This window comes from Solanum lycopersicum, chromosome 7 (assembly GCF_036512215.1).
Source record: "Solanum lycopersicum chromosome 7, SLM_r2.1".
NCBI classification, from domain to species: domain Eukaryota; kingdom Viridiplantae; phylum Streptophyta; class Magnoliopsida; order Solanales; family Solanaceae; genus Solanum; species Solanum lycopersicum.
Window position 1 is genome coordinate 2,239,147 of NC_090806.1, and position 15,045 is coordinate 2,254,191.

Sequence of the window (15,045 nt, forward strand, 5' to 3'; positions counted from 1 at the left end):
TTTTCGCCTTTTCCCCGTTGGCTCATAGATTTCAAATTTTTTGTATTCCAAAACTGAAGAGATTAGATTTTTTTAACACCTAAGGAATATGAAAAAAAAAAGTCAATTTTCTTCTATTCAAATTATAAAAGGTCATTACAGATCAACTTCAAACCAAAGTTTCAAATCATAATTTTTATTCCAATAATACAGCTACACTATTTAATAATAGCATATTTGCCTATAAGCAGAGGCAATACCATTTGCTAATTAAAAAGAGAGAAATTGCAACATGTATTACAACTTACACGTCAAAAGCAATATTTCCATCGATGCCTTTGAATATAAAGCCACTTTGTCCTAAAGCACAAAAGAAGGATAGCTAAGCAAATCCATTCAAGCTCAAGGCCTAAGATACACTAGTAGATATTTTTGGAGGATACAGTAGAAAGAACTCAACATTATATAGTCCTAACAAGTTAAAAGATAGCACAAGACGGATGACCGGGAGAAGCAAAATGAAACCAAGATTATGTCGTCAAGCAAGTTGGCCTTCACCATATTTCTGCTCTAGCATGGCTACTAGAGCAAGAAGAAACTAAACGAAAGGAGATAAAACAGAGGTGAATACACTTGCAATGAAGATATTTGTTTTCCCATAGCCAATGATGATCTTGATCTTTGACGAGAACTCACATTTGGAGTAATAGGAACGATTCGTGCTCTTCTTTTAATCTGGACGTTAATATCTTCAGTTTTTGGGCAACACATTTGCCCCTCCTGCAGTGGCAGAGTTTGGCTTGGAGGCCTGAAAGTGGATGGCGGAATATCAGTAGAAGCTGAGGTTTTGCAGTATTGGGATGATAAAAGAGTTGCTAATAATGAGAGAACCAGTATGGTTTTGGCTTGAATCATGTCTACTAAGCAAGAATTAGATAGAGAGATGATATACAATGTAGTAGCTGGGAGCAAGTTTGGTTAGATGGAAGTCGGGAAGGAAACTATATATCTAGCAAAAGGCAGAAGTGTATCCAATACAATACACCTTTTTTGCATCTTTCAAATATAAAACGAACTTTTTCGTATAAGTAATCCATCCTAAAGGGAAAAAAAAGTTTCAAGGGCTGAGTAATCACCCTTCAGATGTAGTTTGAAAGATGAACATGGTGGGGACAAGGAACAACTCTAAAGATGGAAAAGACAATGGATAGTACTAGAATAGGAATTCTTTGTTTATAAGTAAACTGATCTGATTCAGATTCCCACCACACTCAATATCACAAAGAAAAGTGAAGAAGATGAGAAAAGAACATGTCTGGAATTAACTACGAAGAGCTAGAAGTCAAGCCGTCCAACAACCTCATTTATGCAAGATCTTAACTACGACGATAAGGAATATGAAAAATAGTGATGCCACGGGAAGTCAAAGATTTATTTAAGCCGACAATTTGGTGGAACAAATTTCAACCAGGAATCTGGTTCAACAAAAAGAGATGTGGGATATTTTTCTAACTTTCGACACATGATGCTGTGCTAATGTCATGTAGATTTTGTTCAATAGGTGGATTTCACCATTTACATGTTTCATCTTTTCACATTTGAAGAGCATCTTTCACTTTAAAAGAACTTTGATCTTTGATGCTCTGGGAATTAATTAATTAATTAAGAACTCTTGACTTTTAATAACAAAGCATTTTCTACGACACACCTGAATTTTCTATGCACAAGAAAAGAAGATTTGGGTTGAAAGCAAGTTACTTACAGTTCACAAGGAAAAAGCTGCATGCCAGTGCTTAGCTAAACAAGTTCTCAAGAATCTGTGGGCTAAGCTTTTGCAGAAATGACAACTGTCTCACTTGCTTGGCCACAACTCCGATTACGCGATCTATGTACAATACATAAAGAGAATTCCTGTTTTCTAGTAGTTCCAACGCTTTTCTTCCGTGGAGGATTGATACAACCCATTCCTCAAAAATCCCTACAGAGTAAATACAAACGTATGGATATATATGTCAGATTCATTTCCATCATTAACAGTATTAAATATAAACTTCACCAGATAGGTTATTGTGGGAGCCTGCTAATTATCCTTGTAGGCATATCTTACATGCAGTATGTTTAGGGCCTATAGCCTAGAGATTTGAATTTTACTCTGCCAGAGGCAGAACTAACTCGGACCCCAGGGGAGGAGTGGAAATAGATTATAAAGATCAAGTGATCAAAAGAAGCTCACTCAAGTCAAAATCCCCTGTGTTTGACCAGATTAACAAATAATCTGAAACCAGAAATTCAATAAGCTGAATCCTGCAATTAAGAAAGTATAATTTTAATCTCATTTGCTGTTACAGTTTCAAGAAAATCATGGAAATATAAAGTGAAGTATGGATGCAGAAAAGAGCAAATACAAGGCAGTAAACTGTATGCCAAATTATTCCAACAGCCCCTTACAAACAGAAAATCTAGCAAGCTTAAGCTATGGTTCCAAATGTCAAGTTTAAACATAATTGTTATGATAAATTTTGAGGTGAATGGACATCCCCAATTTAACTAACTAATCTAGCAATTCAGACAGAATACAGTACTTCGTTAATGTAAAAAACGGAACATATTTTGGATCTGAAGCAGGCACAGCCTTTACAATTAGGAGAGACTGACAAGCTGCATAGCCAGGGCACCTCTGATCACTTAATAATTCCAGTGTTCTAAGCAATGAATAGTATACACAAAAAAGGGGGGCAATACCAAGTAATCCTGCAGCTTAAACAACCATTTACAATAAATAAGATTGTCAAGATGATCACACAATACAGTAGCAATCACTCGACTTGAGAACACTAGAAAGAATAAATAAGTATACCGTGTACAGATATTCAACCATTTTAAACTTTATTTTAGCTGATTTGACAATAGAAGGAACGAAATAACCAACTCGAAGCAAATGTCGAAGTCCCCGTAGGAACTCCAAATACAAAGGAGAAAAATTCTAAATCCACAGCCTAAAAACACCTTCAAGTTAAGTAAGTCTGGAGGGATAAGTGGTCTAGAACAAATATAAAAATTACAGTGTTCTTTTCAAACCTCCAAACTAAATACAGAAAATAAAAACAAAAATAGTATATTGAAAGATGTCAATGACCAGAAAGGAAAATGTGATATCATAGATGGAGTGCAAAATAATGTACATCCCTTATAACCAGCAAAGAAACAGATTTCAGCAAGTGAAGGAAGAAGCCAGAGTTATATCCTAGAGGTATCAGTGGCCAGTGGGAATCTCCCACACAACATGTATGGGTTTGACTCCCATTGCCCCCTTCTCCCTTCCCTTCCCCTTCTGTGGCCCTCTATTATGTGATAAGAAAGTTAAAAACAAATACAAAAAGAAGCATAAAAGAATAATTAATTTAGATAAAGATGAGAAACTATAAACAAGCTGGTGGGACTTACATCATGTACATAGAGTTATGCATACTTGGAAAGGCATCATCAAATGGATCCATGAAAAGCAAACTTTCTGCCATTGCAGATATTCTTTGTGAAACTGCAAATATTATACGCTGGCCGACAAAAGCCTCATTTCCGACCTTACGCATCAAATGTTGAACATAGAACTGAACAGCAGTGTCAAAGTGATGAGATTCTGAAACATATCATTATGGAATCAAGAGTTAAGAAGCTATGCAGAAGGAAATTTAAGTAAGTTACATCGAGGAATTTAATAGTTGTGTGAAAAACAATCTCTTTTTTTTCTGCTGGAAAATTATCAAGGTGTCTTTCTACAGTAAGCAGATAGTTTTATCACAAATATTGCTTGCCTCCATCCAAATTGGTGATACTATATTTATTTTTGACATATCCAAAAACTTTCTACACCGTTCTACCAATAATATCTTTTATACAACTTCCATAAATTTAAGAATTCAGATTTGTTTAACGATTTGAGCATTACTTTACTATTTTATTGGTACTATTTATAATTGCAAGTCGAATTAACATGTTTAACTTAGATCCTATCCAATAATGATCCATAAATGGGAAGACCGGAGTATAATAAACCAAACATCCACTCATTATATGAAAATTAACTTGTTTCCATTAAATACGTACCAAACCAAAGACTTTTGTCAGTATCATGCTGCAACTATTTCTTAGTTCTGTACATGCATATATAGGTACATGTCTACCGAAATATTTTTAGTGCCTGCTGCCAGAATCTCGGAGCTCAATCAAGAACATCCCTTTCTGCTGAGAATGTTTACATTTCAAGTCTGATTTCTCTGACTCATAACCGTCATGGAAGTCCATAGAAATGAAGACCTAATTGGTCCACATTACATCAAGAAGCTATTTTCTCTTCCTCAATCTAAACACTACATCTACTTCTACAGCCTACATGCACGCAAGGATTGACAAGTTCTCCGCATACAACATTAAGCAGTGTAACTGATTAACATGCTTATACTACCATTACTAAAGGTATGTAATATATACTTCCGTAATCTGCCAAGTTGAAGATAGTCTTAGAAAACCTAGTATGAATAAAAACAAGAGCACATAGTTACCATCTCCTTGCAAAGCACTGCACATTCTTCTCAATAAACGCATGATTAAACTGTTGATAATGCCTTCCACGGGTTCTCTATTCCTTTCGGTTGGTGACATTGTAGCCAGTGTACCTTAGAAGTGGAAAAATAAGAATGCTGCTGACTTTGGAAGTCATTAGGGAAAAAAGACTAGATAGTAATCGATGAACCCATCTGGTGCTTGCTACCTTAATATACAACTGAAATCTCAAAAATTAAGGCATTCTATGCAGTGAAATGGTTCAGTACTTGCATACAAGGTGTTGACAAAGAAGGCTAAATGGTGAACCTTTTGCATTTTCAAGTAAAAATTAGAAAGCTTCATTCAAAATAGCAGTACGAACCATGAAGATGGTTCTCAAAGTGAAGTCCTTTGGAGCAATCTTTCCATGAACACTCAAATCCAGAATGAAGCTTCAGTAGACAATCCTTTTTTCATTTAAGTTTCAGAACAGATAATACATGCACTTACTAACCCCTTGAATACAGCTTGTATCACAATCCTCGACACTAAAGATTAGAAAATAACAGTTCATCTGTGATATGATTAATCGTTGGCATATTACAAATAAAAAAGCATATCAGGAATTCAAGTTTAAAATTTCCAGATGTTGCTTATGAAAAAACTGTACACAGGAAGGCAAAGGAAATGAAAATATTGTTTCATTACCAATAATAAAGTCCACAGCTTGGTGGCACCAGTTCTTAAAATTACCCTCCTCCAACTGTTACATATTTAGAACAATAGCAAGTGAGAAGATACATGGAAATCATATTCATAACATAAGACAAAGCATCACTAGCTTGGGTTAATAGAAACAACATACACTGTGAAGAGAAATAGTGTCACAAAGTTCCAAAAGAAAATCAACTGAAGCGCTCAGTTGCTCAATATTATTTTCATTGTCACAATCTGCCATTTAAGAAAAAGACATAATCTTCATACTTCGCATCTATAGCTGAAAATTCATGTTCAGACAAATGCCAAACAGGACCTAGTTTTTTCCAGAGATCAAATTACAGCATACATAGTAAATGAGAGCATGGCTAAGGTATGATAAGATCTCAACTCAATGTAACTTTTAACAATCATGAGACTTTGCAAGTTAACCACCAAAAGTAAAGACAAAATTAGATCCATAAGAAGATCTCTAACTGAACTTTCACCTGAAATTCGGTGAAGCAAAGAATCATCTGGCCTTCTCCTCTTTCTCTCCTTAATCCTCACTGGAAAAATATACAAGTAAATGAATACAGCTAATGTATATGAAGGACGAATTGACAACTTTAGACCAATAAATACAACAGCATTCAAAAAAATGCCAAACCTTGTCTAAGAAATCTTCTCCGCAACACATCACTGAACCGTTGGTCAGAACCAGCTCCAATTTTCTTAGGACTCAATAATCCCAACTTATCAAAGAAATAACACTTGCATGATGCATTTTTTGGAAATATATCACACTGTGAACCATCTTACTCCAGGGGAAAAAAAAGTAAAAATAATCAAAAAAAATAGCCGATCAATATGAATCTACCTATACAAACAACACATTAGTAAATCAAAATCAAACAACACATAACAAAAAATCCTCAGTTTACCCTTCTTATCATTCAATTTTGATTACTATACATAGCAAGATGATCAAAAATGTAAAACCTAAATGGTCATAACTACACATTGTTATTTTCCAATCGAATTGGATCACATAATAACAGATCCTAAGGAAATTGCGGGTGATCATCATAAATTTCAATTTAAGCCTTTAAAATAGCAATAAACTTAAAAAATCTAGCTTAAACTATAACGAGAATTTTAAATACTAACCTTCGGCTACTTTGAGATCCTCCTTGAGCCTGAGAATTTCTCGTTTCCGCTCTTTTGCCTAAAAATGAAAGTTAACTAACTGATAATAGAAATAGGAAAACGAAGGAATTAAAGGAAATTGATCGAACTTTTCGTTTCCATTTAACAGCATCATCGGAATGAGAAAGAGGCGGGCAGGAAGAAGGCGGAGCCGGTGTTGCTGCCGGAGGTTTGTGAAGAAGCTTTGATCGGACGAGTGCCATTGCGATGGCGAGTTTGAACGATTCATCGGAGTGGCTCTTCGGTTGCTCTCTCAAAATCTCCATTTCTCTCACACTGTGGTTAATGGCGGGACTCGCGTGAGTTTTTGGGTTTTGTACTAAAAAGTCTTTTTAGTATAATACGTTTGCTTAGTTACATAATAGTTCAATATTTTCATAGATCATATTTAAACGAAATTTAAATTCTATTCATTTTAGAACGTTTAATTCATTTTGAAAAAATGTAAAAATTTAAAAATGACTAAATTTCAAGTACATATGATCGTTATTCACGCACAAAATAGTTAAACTGATCATATTTCTCTAGTAAAAGTAACTGAAGCAATAGTGTCTTAAGTAAAACGGATATGATACAATAATTGGAGTATTTATTTATGCGCTTCGATTGTTAAATATGGTGGCTCTATTTGAGAAAATAATTCCAGCATAAATTTTAACATACAAAAATAATACAAGTATTTAGTTGAACGAGTTGAAAATTATAATATTATATATAAATATAGGTGTTGGTCAATCATATAGGAGATAATGATACTTGATAACTAATGCATTATTTGGTTATCGACATTAAATTGTACTCATATTAAAGGAGCACAAGAAGGACAACTTGATCCTTCTTATGAATCTCCTTTGGCTAACTACGATGGAATAAACTTACGATATATCAAATAGAGCGAAATCAGTCAAGTAATAGCCCCAAAGGACTTTTGAGTGTGAGCTAACACCTAAAAACTCAGTGAAATCCTACGAGGCAGGAAGAGGGTGGTGTACCGCGAGATAGAGAGTTTGGCTAACTACGATGGAATAAACAAAATATCAAATAGAGCATGGCTAACTACGATGGAATAAAATTACGATATATCAAATAGAACAGAATCAGTCAAGTAATAGCTCCAAAAGACTTTTGAGTGTGAGCTTACACACCTAAGAACCTCAGTGAAATTTAATGAGGTAGGAAGAGAGAGGTGTACCGCAAGATAGAGAGTTTGGCTAACTACAATGGAATAAACAAACGATATATCAAATAGAGCAGAATCAATCAAGTAAGAGCTCCAAAAAAGACTTTTGAGTGTAAGCTTACACACCAAAAACTCAGTGAAATCCTACGAGATAAGAAGAGGGTGGTATACCACGAGATAGAGAGGTTGATTTCGAGTGTATAGAATACTGATGGAAGTAAAGATGGAGCACAACTTGAAGAACCCTTTTGAGTGACAACATACTTCTCAAAAGACAAAACAAAAAACATAGCAAATTTATACATATACAAAAACAAAACAGCACCAGCAGAAGATAAAAACTTAAATTGTGTCTGAATTTTCCTTCAAAAATGGTATATAAAAGGCTCAAGGAGTTGGAAGTATAAACTCAACAGATTTGACAAAACTTTTAATCCATCTATAGTCAAAAAGAGAGGAGATAAACAAATAACTAATGAAATACAAAATGAGGGCCTCTTTGCCTAGAGCAAATATCAAGTACACAATTGACCATCCTCAAAAGGCAAAATCTTTCTTTCAACATACTACTACCTTGGGGGAAAAAAAAAAATACAACTCACTTAAAAATTAACCTGCTCTCGACCAACCTGCGGTTCAGTTGCTCTTCACTCCATTGGACATCAACAAGAAATGCTGAAAAGTGAGTTTTGGGTACATTCCATCTACTGAGGTTACAGAGAATCGATCTTCTCAAAGAGTTGATCGAGCTTTTTATTGAAAGAGAGCTTTGCATGCCTCAACATCGGACGATTGAGAATCCAACACTGCTTGGCCTGTAGGACTAGAGCTAATAGATCCCATTGTAGCTGTGAATACTTCTTTCTGGTATAGATCATCAGTTACCTTCTTCAAGATCTCATTGACCACCTTGAAGTCAAAAGCTCCAGCCAAAACTAGTCTAGCAATTATGTCACCAAAATTTACCGGTGCTTTTGGTAGATCCATGGCAAGGTCGTCCAGCAGAGAAGAAAAGTTCAAGAATCCAGTGACCAAGTCCCTGGCGGTAAAAACCTTCTTAACAAACAAGTGCTCAAGAAGCTGTGCAACTGGTTCAACACGTGGTGGGCTTTTGTCTAGACCAATTGATATTGCTTCTTTGACAACCTCAGGATGATAGGCTGGGGACTTGAGCTCCTCAACACATTCCAAAGCTTCTTCCAGAAGCCTAACACTGAAATATTCCTCAAGAAGAGATGCTGTTTTTCTCTTTAGTACATCAGGTGTCAAACTTGCAGCAGGAGCCTGGGGTTTTGCAACAACTGGAGAAACAACAGTTGTTGGTGGTCTAACCTGTGCTGCAGGGTCCATGCCAAAACCATAGCCCGTAGGGCGAGCAGGAGGAGCACCACTACCTTGCAAGAGGGCACTAGGCCTGCCACTCACGTAACCACCACTACCCTGAGGCAGAAGTCTTGGGTTCAATGCGGGAGACTTGCCAACCAATGGTGGCTGACTTCGTCCACCAGCCTGAACCAGTGGTCCATTACCTCTCGGCATAGAGCGGGATCTAGGAACTTCCCAGTTGTCATTATCCATCCCAGGTGTACCAGGCATCTTCCTAGTTCCGGGCATTCCAGGCATCATACCACCAGTGCCTGGCCGATTGATAGGGAAACCACCAGGACTCAAACTCCCTTGAGCCGGAGGACCACGAGAATTTCTCATGCTTGCAGTGGCACCAGGACGCAAACCCAATGTCTTTTCTGCTTCAGAATGAATCTCCGTGATGGTTTTTGCTTTCACCTGTGCAAAAAGGAAAGAACATTAAACCATCAGAGTACTCTAGGGAACGAATAGGCAACAAATCCAAGATCGAAAGAATGAATAAGGTGTCACCTCTTCCCGCCTAGGAACCCAGCTATTGGAACGTAAGTCCAGCACATTACGAACCATAAACCGCAGTCGGGGAGCCAACTGGGGGTTCGTTGATAGTTCCTTCAACCGGTTAAAGTACACATCGTTGATGCGCCTTGATTTTTGGTTCTCATCAAGCTGCTTGCCAATGGTGTTGAAGAACTGACAAATGGCTTCAACGTTCTCTTCTTCTGGACAGCTTTTGGGATCTTGTCCTAATAATTCCTGTTAACAAATGAACAAATACATTCATTGGTACAGTTTAATGCATTAAAGACAGCATCACTATGTAACAAAAAGACCTGAGCAAAAGGAAAAAATTACCAACCTGAACAATGTGGTGAACAATCTTTTCCGGGACCATCTTTTGCTTCAAAAGCTCACCAATAAGCTTAATATTGCCAAGAGTCCGCAATTTGATCAACCTTTCTTTGTCCTTGCGTTCCGACTCCTGATCAAGGGCTGTCATTTGCCTCGCCTCTTCTCGCAGTTTGTGAGCACCTTCAAATGCCTCCTGACAGTTATTCAACAGAATGCGCTTGAATGTGATCTCTTTGCCACCAGGTTCATCAGAGGGAAATGGAGGCAGCTTTTCATTGAGATCAGAACACAGTTGGGCATACATCGGGCAAAATGTTGGTTCCAGCACAGCCTTGTCAAATATCAAGGAAATAACACCCTGAAAGTGAAGATAGAACACATTAAATTTCCAAGGTAAGGAAAAATGTGAGGTGAACACTGAAAAGCACAACTAAAAAGGAGGTATGCCAGAGAAAGGAAGACAGACCTTTAGGATGTCTGCACTTGTTATCCCTGAATCTATCAGTTGACCTTTGAGGAGATCAAACTTCTCTGGAGTCAGCTTGTTGAGGATACTGTAATCAATATTGATTAAGATTAATCCATGCGTTCAACTAATGCCATATGTAGTAGTCTCATGTGCAAGTGAAAACATATCAAATGGGAGTTTTAAATTGTGTAGGTAGATATACAGACATCTAACAGAATACAATAAAGCAGTGAACAGGGGAAATCAAGAGATGGAAAGGGATACAGATAGAGGTAATAAACAACAATTATGCATTTAAGAAAAATTACCCCTTCACAGTCTTCAAGACACGATCTACGTCAGAAAGATTGCCTCTTCGAACTGACCACGGTAGCTCAGCTTTGACAAGTGTAGGAGCAGGTCCTCCCTAATTCACAGATAAAAATTAAGGTTTCTGAGGTCAAGAACTGAAAATAGCTTCATATGACAAGAGAAAAAATGGAAATAAATTACGTGAAGAAAAGTAGACATTTCCTCTGATAAACTAGCTGCCTTTCAGAATTGTCATCATAATTGAATGAACAAACAATATCACTGTAACCCCTTAGACCTAATTTTATATTACTACAGCCCAATTACTGGAGTTCCTGATCCACCACTAAATTTTGGCAAGGTATTGTATAATGATTAACTTAACAGCTTCTCTTCATTTCTCAACTCGCATTTTCAGGGGGACTTAAGAATGTATTGAAAAGGTGTCTTAGCAGAACTGCCAGATTGTTTTCCTAGCAGAGGTTTCTTAAGATAGATACTGGATGTTCTGGAAATAATAAACAAGGCAATAGATTAAGAATTACCCCTCGGTTGGGAGATATTTGAGTTCTTGCAAACTGTGAATTAAGCTGTTCCTGCCGGCCACCAAATTCTCTGTTTTCTCGTAGAGCGTCCCATGATCTGTCCTCTGTGGGGGCAGAAAATTGTGATGACTTGCTACGCCAGTCACGGGAATCTGGCTCAGAATAACGAGTCTGAGATTGGACCTGCACCTGCATACACATAAATGAGACAACTTGTGGCAACAGAAATTCATAGTGCAAGTAACTATGAAGTACAGCATTCCCTCTCTGTTCCCTTTGTGCAGGAGCAGTCATGTTGTGAGTAGGTGGGTTCCTGACATCACAAAAATCATAAAGGGGAAGGAAGTACAACTATCTAAACAGATACTCACATTAGTGTCTGCACGGCTTCGACTGCCATCTTCACCAAACAATTCAGATTCAACTTCTTGTTTGATTAGAAGGATATCATCAGAAATGGCAACCACCTAGACACAAACAATCAACCCAATGAAAAACCATTAGGAGAAAGAAATTAAGGTTGACATACGCATAAGCCAAAAACTTTAAAATAGCACTCTTACCTCCCTCAGTTGCAGCAGCTGATCTCGAGTATACCTAACACGCTCACGGCCCTCAAAACGTGAGTCTCCAGTCTACAAACACAAAAGGATAGTCAAGACACATATCACAAAGGAGTTAATTAAATTAAATCTCAACATTGAAAGAAAGGCATTATAGTAAGTAAATGTGACAAGCATCATTGCACACTTGTGATGTCCAAATAAAGAGAGTTGGTCATCAATAAGCTACTTTAAGATCCAATTTACAGAAGTGTTTACTACTCTCTCTGAGTTGTGCCAGTTTTATCAGAAAAAACCGTACAACCAACTGATAACGAGCTCATATGAACAGTATAGCTTCTCGGAACTTCTTCTAACAAGTAACACTTAATGGGAATTTCAATGTTAGCAGGATCTTTATGAGCAACGCAATACTCCTAGGTTGCCCACCTAAAGCCTACCAATTGTTCTCCGTCCATATTTACAGCAGAAACACATCCTTAAGTGAGCTGCCAAGAATTAGGACGTAAAAGGCAAAAATAACGGCAGAAGTAATACATACTTATGTATGGATATTTCTATCCTACCGGCCAGTCCTAATTCTGCAACTTAAAAGAACCAGGTGAACTACACTTTCTTAAACAAAAATTAACCCCATTAAGGTCGGCTTGCATGCGACCCGACTAATTCCACGAGATACACGCCACCTCCCACCAACAGGTACAAGGCAGCTCTATAAGTCTAGGACAAATAAGAAATTAACTGTTTTTTGTCTCGGATGGGATTTGAACACGAGACTTCATGGTTCTCACCCACTTCATTGACATCCAGGTCACAGCCTTGGATGCTAAAAACTCAAACTTTTAATCATTCTTCCAAAAAAACCATAAAAACAAGAGACACAACTAACATTAGCAATTAGGCATAACACAAGCTAAACAAACCAGTGACAGATTATACAACAAAGATTAACCCAAAAAGACAATCTTTAATCATTCTTCCAATAAACAGACCCCTAAAAGAACAAAAGAAACAACTAGACTTGCCAATAAGACCTAACACAAGCTACATAAACCAACAAATCAAATAGGTAACCAATAAACAGACCCCTAACAGCACAATAGAGACGACTAACATTACCAATAAGACTTAACACAAGCTCCACAAATCAAAAAAACTCAAAGATTAACCAATAAAACTCAATCTTTACTCATTTTTCCAATAAACAGACCCCTAATAGACACAACTAACATTACCAATAAGACTTAAACACAAGCTACACAAACCAACAACAGATATCAAAAATCCAAAATTTACCCAAAGAAACTCAATCTACACTCACCTTCTAGACCCATAAAAAGAACAAAACACACAATTAACATTGGCAATACACTCTCCAACAGATTAACAAACCCAATATTAACCAAAACAGAAACCAACAACAGCTAAAAACACCCAATTCAAAGCCAAACATCCAAATAGAACAAAAATACTCAGATCTGAACAAAAGGGGTATAAAAACTCAACCTTGAAAGATGAAATAGATGAAGAACCGCCATGTGGACGAAGCAAAGGGAGATCTGAATTAGTCGAGGAAGGTTCAAAGCGAGGGCCAAGCACTCTGCTTCCACCACCTCTGTTACCACCACCTGGTCTCAAACTTAACACCGTCTGATCAGCCTGCATAATACCTTAACTCAATTTCTCCACCGTCCGATCAATTCGAACAAAAAAAACAATCCAAATCTCTCAACAACAAAAAAAAACACCCAAATCAAGAAAACCTCAGATACCAATACTATGTATCTAACACAATGAGCAAAATACCCAGATAGAATTATGTATATATAAAGGGGCGGTGAACCTTTTAGAGAGAGAAAGGGAGGATTTTTTTAAGAGAGAGAGAGAGTATTTCCTCTCTCTGCTAGGAAGGAATGAAGGGAAGAGAGGTGAGAGCCGTTTATGAGAGAAGAGGAGAAAGGAAACCCTTTTTTGGGATAGGTTTGGAATTTCAAGATTTGTTTGAGGGTATTTTTGGTATGTTTTTTCTTTTTACTTTTGTATACTAGGAATTATTCATTTATTTGATGTTTTTATAAGGAAATACATGTTACTTTTGACTATTTTACCCTTGGGCTATGGTTCAATGTTTTGCTTTTGGGCCAATGAAAGTTTTTTGACACATTTATGTCATGACACTATAAGGACAATATTTTTGGGAAGTAAAAGTTTGGAAAAAAAAATATTTAACAAGTAAATAATTTTATTTCGAGATAATATATTTAGATATTTTAATTTAATTTTAACTGATAATTAAATATTATAACTCGTTTCTACTTAAGCTCGTGGACACATAATACTAACGTGACACATAAGTATTGAGACGCCATCATTTTATAGACGAGAGCGTTTAACTGACATACTGCAAATAAGTTAAGATTATGCTAATCGAAAATTAAATATTTACTTTATCTTGCAAATGTTGGTCAGCTTTAAGAATCCTTTATACTACCCAACAAGCTTATACTTGACTTGTATGTTATATATATACATTTCATTATAACTAATGAAGATAAAAATTAATTATTTTAATAGTTTTAACGAAACGATGAGAACTATATAATAAAATTAAGAAGTTTATTTTTTCATAGATGTAAAATAAAATGTAAATGACTTGTATTTTTAACATTAACTAAGTTCTCGACAAATATTTTACACGTATATTTTGAGTTTGTTATGATACAACAACATGATAATGAATCATTGAATCCAAAATAAAGATATTTATAAAAAAGAAGTGTGACTCGTTAACGAAAAACGCTAATTAAATAGTTAAAATATCAAATCAAATAAGTTATATGAACCTTTGTATATCCTACTAAATAAGGTAAGTAGTAACCATTTTTCAATTTTCTTTTCTAAATTATTTAGTAATTAATATTATATATGCCTTCTAAATTCCTATATAAATATAAAGAAACCCTAAATATGGTACTTCAAATTAGCAATACAAAAAAAAAATTCACAAGGGTATTAAACATGTTATTACTATAGTAAAACTCATATTGATTTCTACTCATTTAAAAATGAAAGAGAATCATATATGATAAATATTATACACGATAAATACTAAATATGATAAATATACATATATTAAATATGATAAATATACATATATTCTACGTAACATAATACATGTAAAACATTACTTAAGATATAAAATTGCCATCAGAAATTCCATACAAAACAAATATGTCTATATATTCAATTTTATAGTATACTTGCATACCCAAAATTGAAAGTGTCATTATTATCAATCAGTTAACGTCAAGTTAAGAATCATGTAATATACCTAAAATATACCTAAATAATTTT

General features: G+C 35.8%; 2 protein-coding genes and 1 non-coding gene across 5 annotated transcripts; all 3 read right to left on the reverse strand.

Annotated features, from left to right (window-relative positions):
- Positions 1 to 234: 234 nt before the first annotated feature.
- On the reverse strand, positions 235 to 6,786 carry LOC101247037 (protein MULTIPOLAR SPINDLE 1). Of its 2 annotated transcripts, none has more exons than XM_010324891.4 (11): positions 6,516 to 6,786; positions 6,388 to 6,445; positions 5,888 to 6,034; positions 5,727 to 5,786; positions 5,387 to 5,472; positions 5,230 to 5,284; positions 4,539 to 4,652; positions 3,424 to 3,616; positions 2,213 to 2,283; positions 1,742 to 1,957; positions 235 to 339 (listed from the first exon to the last, which is right to left on the reverse strand). In XM_010324891.4, exons 1-10 carry the CDS (start codon positions 6,690 to 6,692, stop codon positions 1,773 to 1,775), a joined length of 1,146 nt encoding a protein of 381 aa, XP_010323193.2. In that variant the 5' UTR covers positions 6,693 to 6,786; the 3' UTR covers positions 235 to 339; positions 1,742 to 1,772. The 2 variants fall into 2 exon arrangements, with proteins under 2 accessions (XP_010323193.2, XP_004242989.2); XM_004242941.5 differs by having other exon boundaries at positions 235 to 787.
- Positions 6,787 to 7,964: 1,178 nt separating this feature from the next.
- EIF(ISO)4G (translation initiation factor eIF(iso)4G) lies at positions 7,965 to 13,736 on the reverse strand. Of its 2 annotated transcripts, none has more exons than XM_010324852.4 (9): positions 13,198 to 13,736; positions 11,692 to 11,763; positions 11,500 to 11,595; positions 11,129 to 11,311; positions 10,601 to 10,698; positions 10,290 to 10,377; positions 9,831 to 10,181; positions 9,485 to 9,727; positions 7,965 to 9,391 (listed from the first exon to the last, which is right to left on the reverse strand). In XM_010324852.4, the coding sequence occupies exons 1-9, from the start codon at positions 13,354 to 13,356 to the stop codon at positions 8,360 to 8,362; spliced, it is 2,322 nt and encodes a 773-aa protein (XP_010323154.2). In that variant the 5' UTR covers positions 13,357 to 13,736; the 3' UTR covers positions 7,965 to 8,359.
- Positions 12,071 to 12,175, reverse strand: LOC112941913 (small nucleolar RNA snoR103). The gene has a single exon (XR_003247562.2). It is a non-coding gene; the product is annotated as a small nucleolar RNA snoR103 (small nucleolar RNA).
- Positions 13,737 to 15,045: the final 1,309 nt, after the last annotated feature.

Bases quoted from the DNA above. Each gene is read 5' to 3' on its own strand.
- LOC101247037 (XM_010324891.4), bottom strand. From the start codon at position 6,692: ATGGAGATTTTGAGAGAGCAACCGAAGAGCCACTCCGATGAATCGTTC. The intron at 5,473-5,726 runs GTGAAAGTTCAG...CTTAAATGGCAG, and splicing joins TTTGCTTCACCGAATTTCAG to ATTGTGACAATGAAAATAAT. The intron at 2,284-3,423 runs GTAAGTCCCACC...TCTTAATTGCAG, and splicing joins CATAACTCTATGTACATGAT to GATTCAGCTTATTGAATTTC.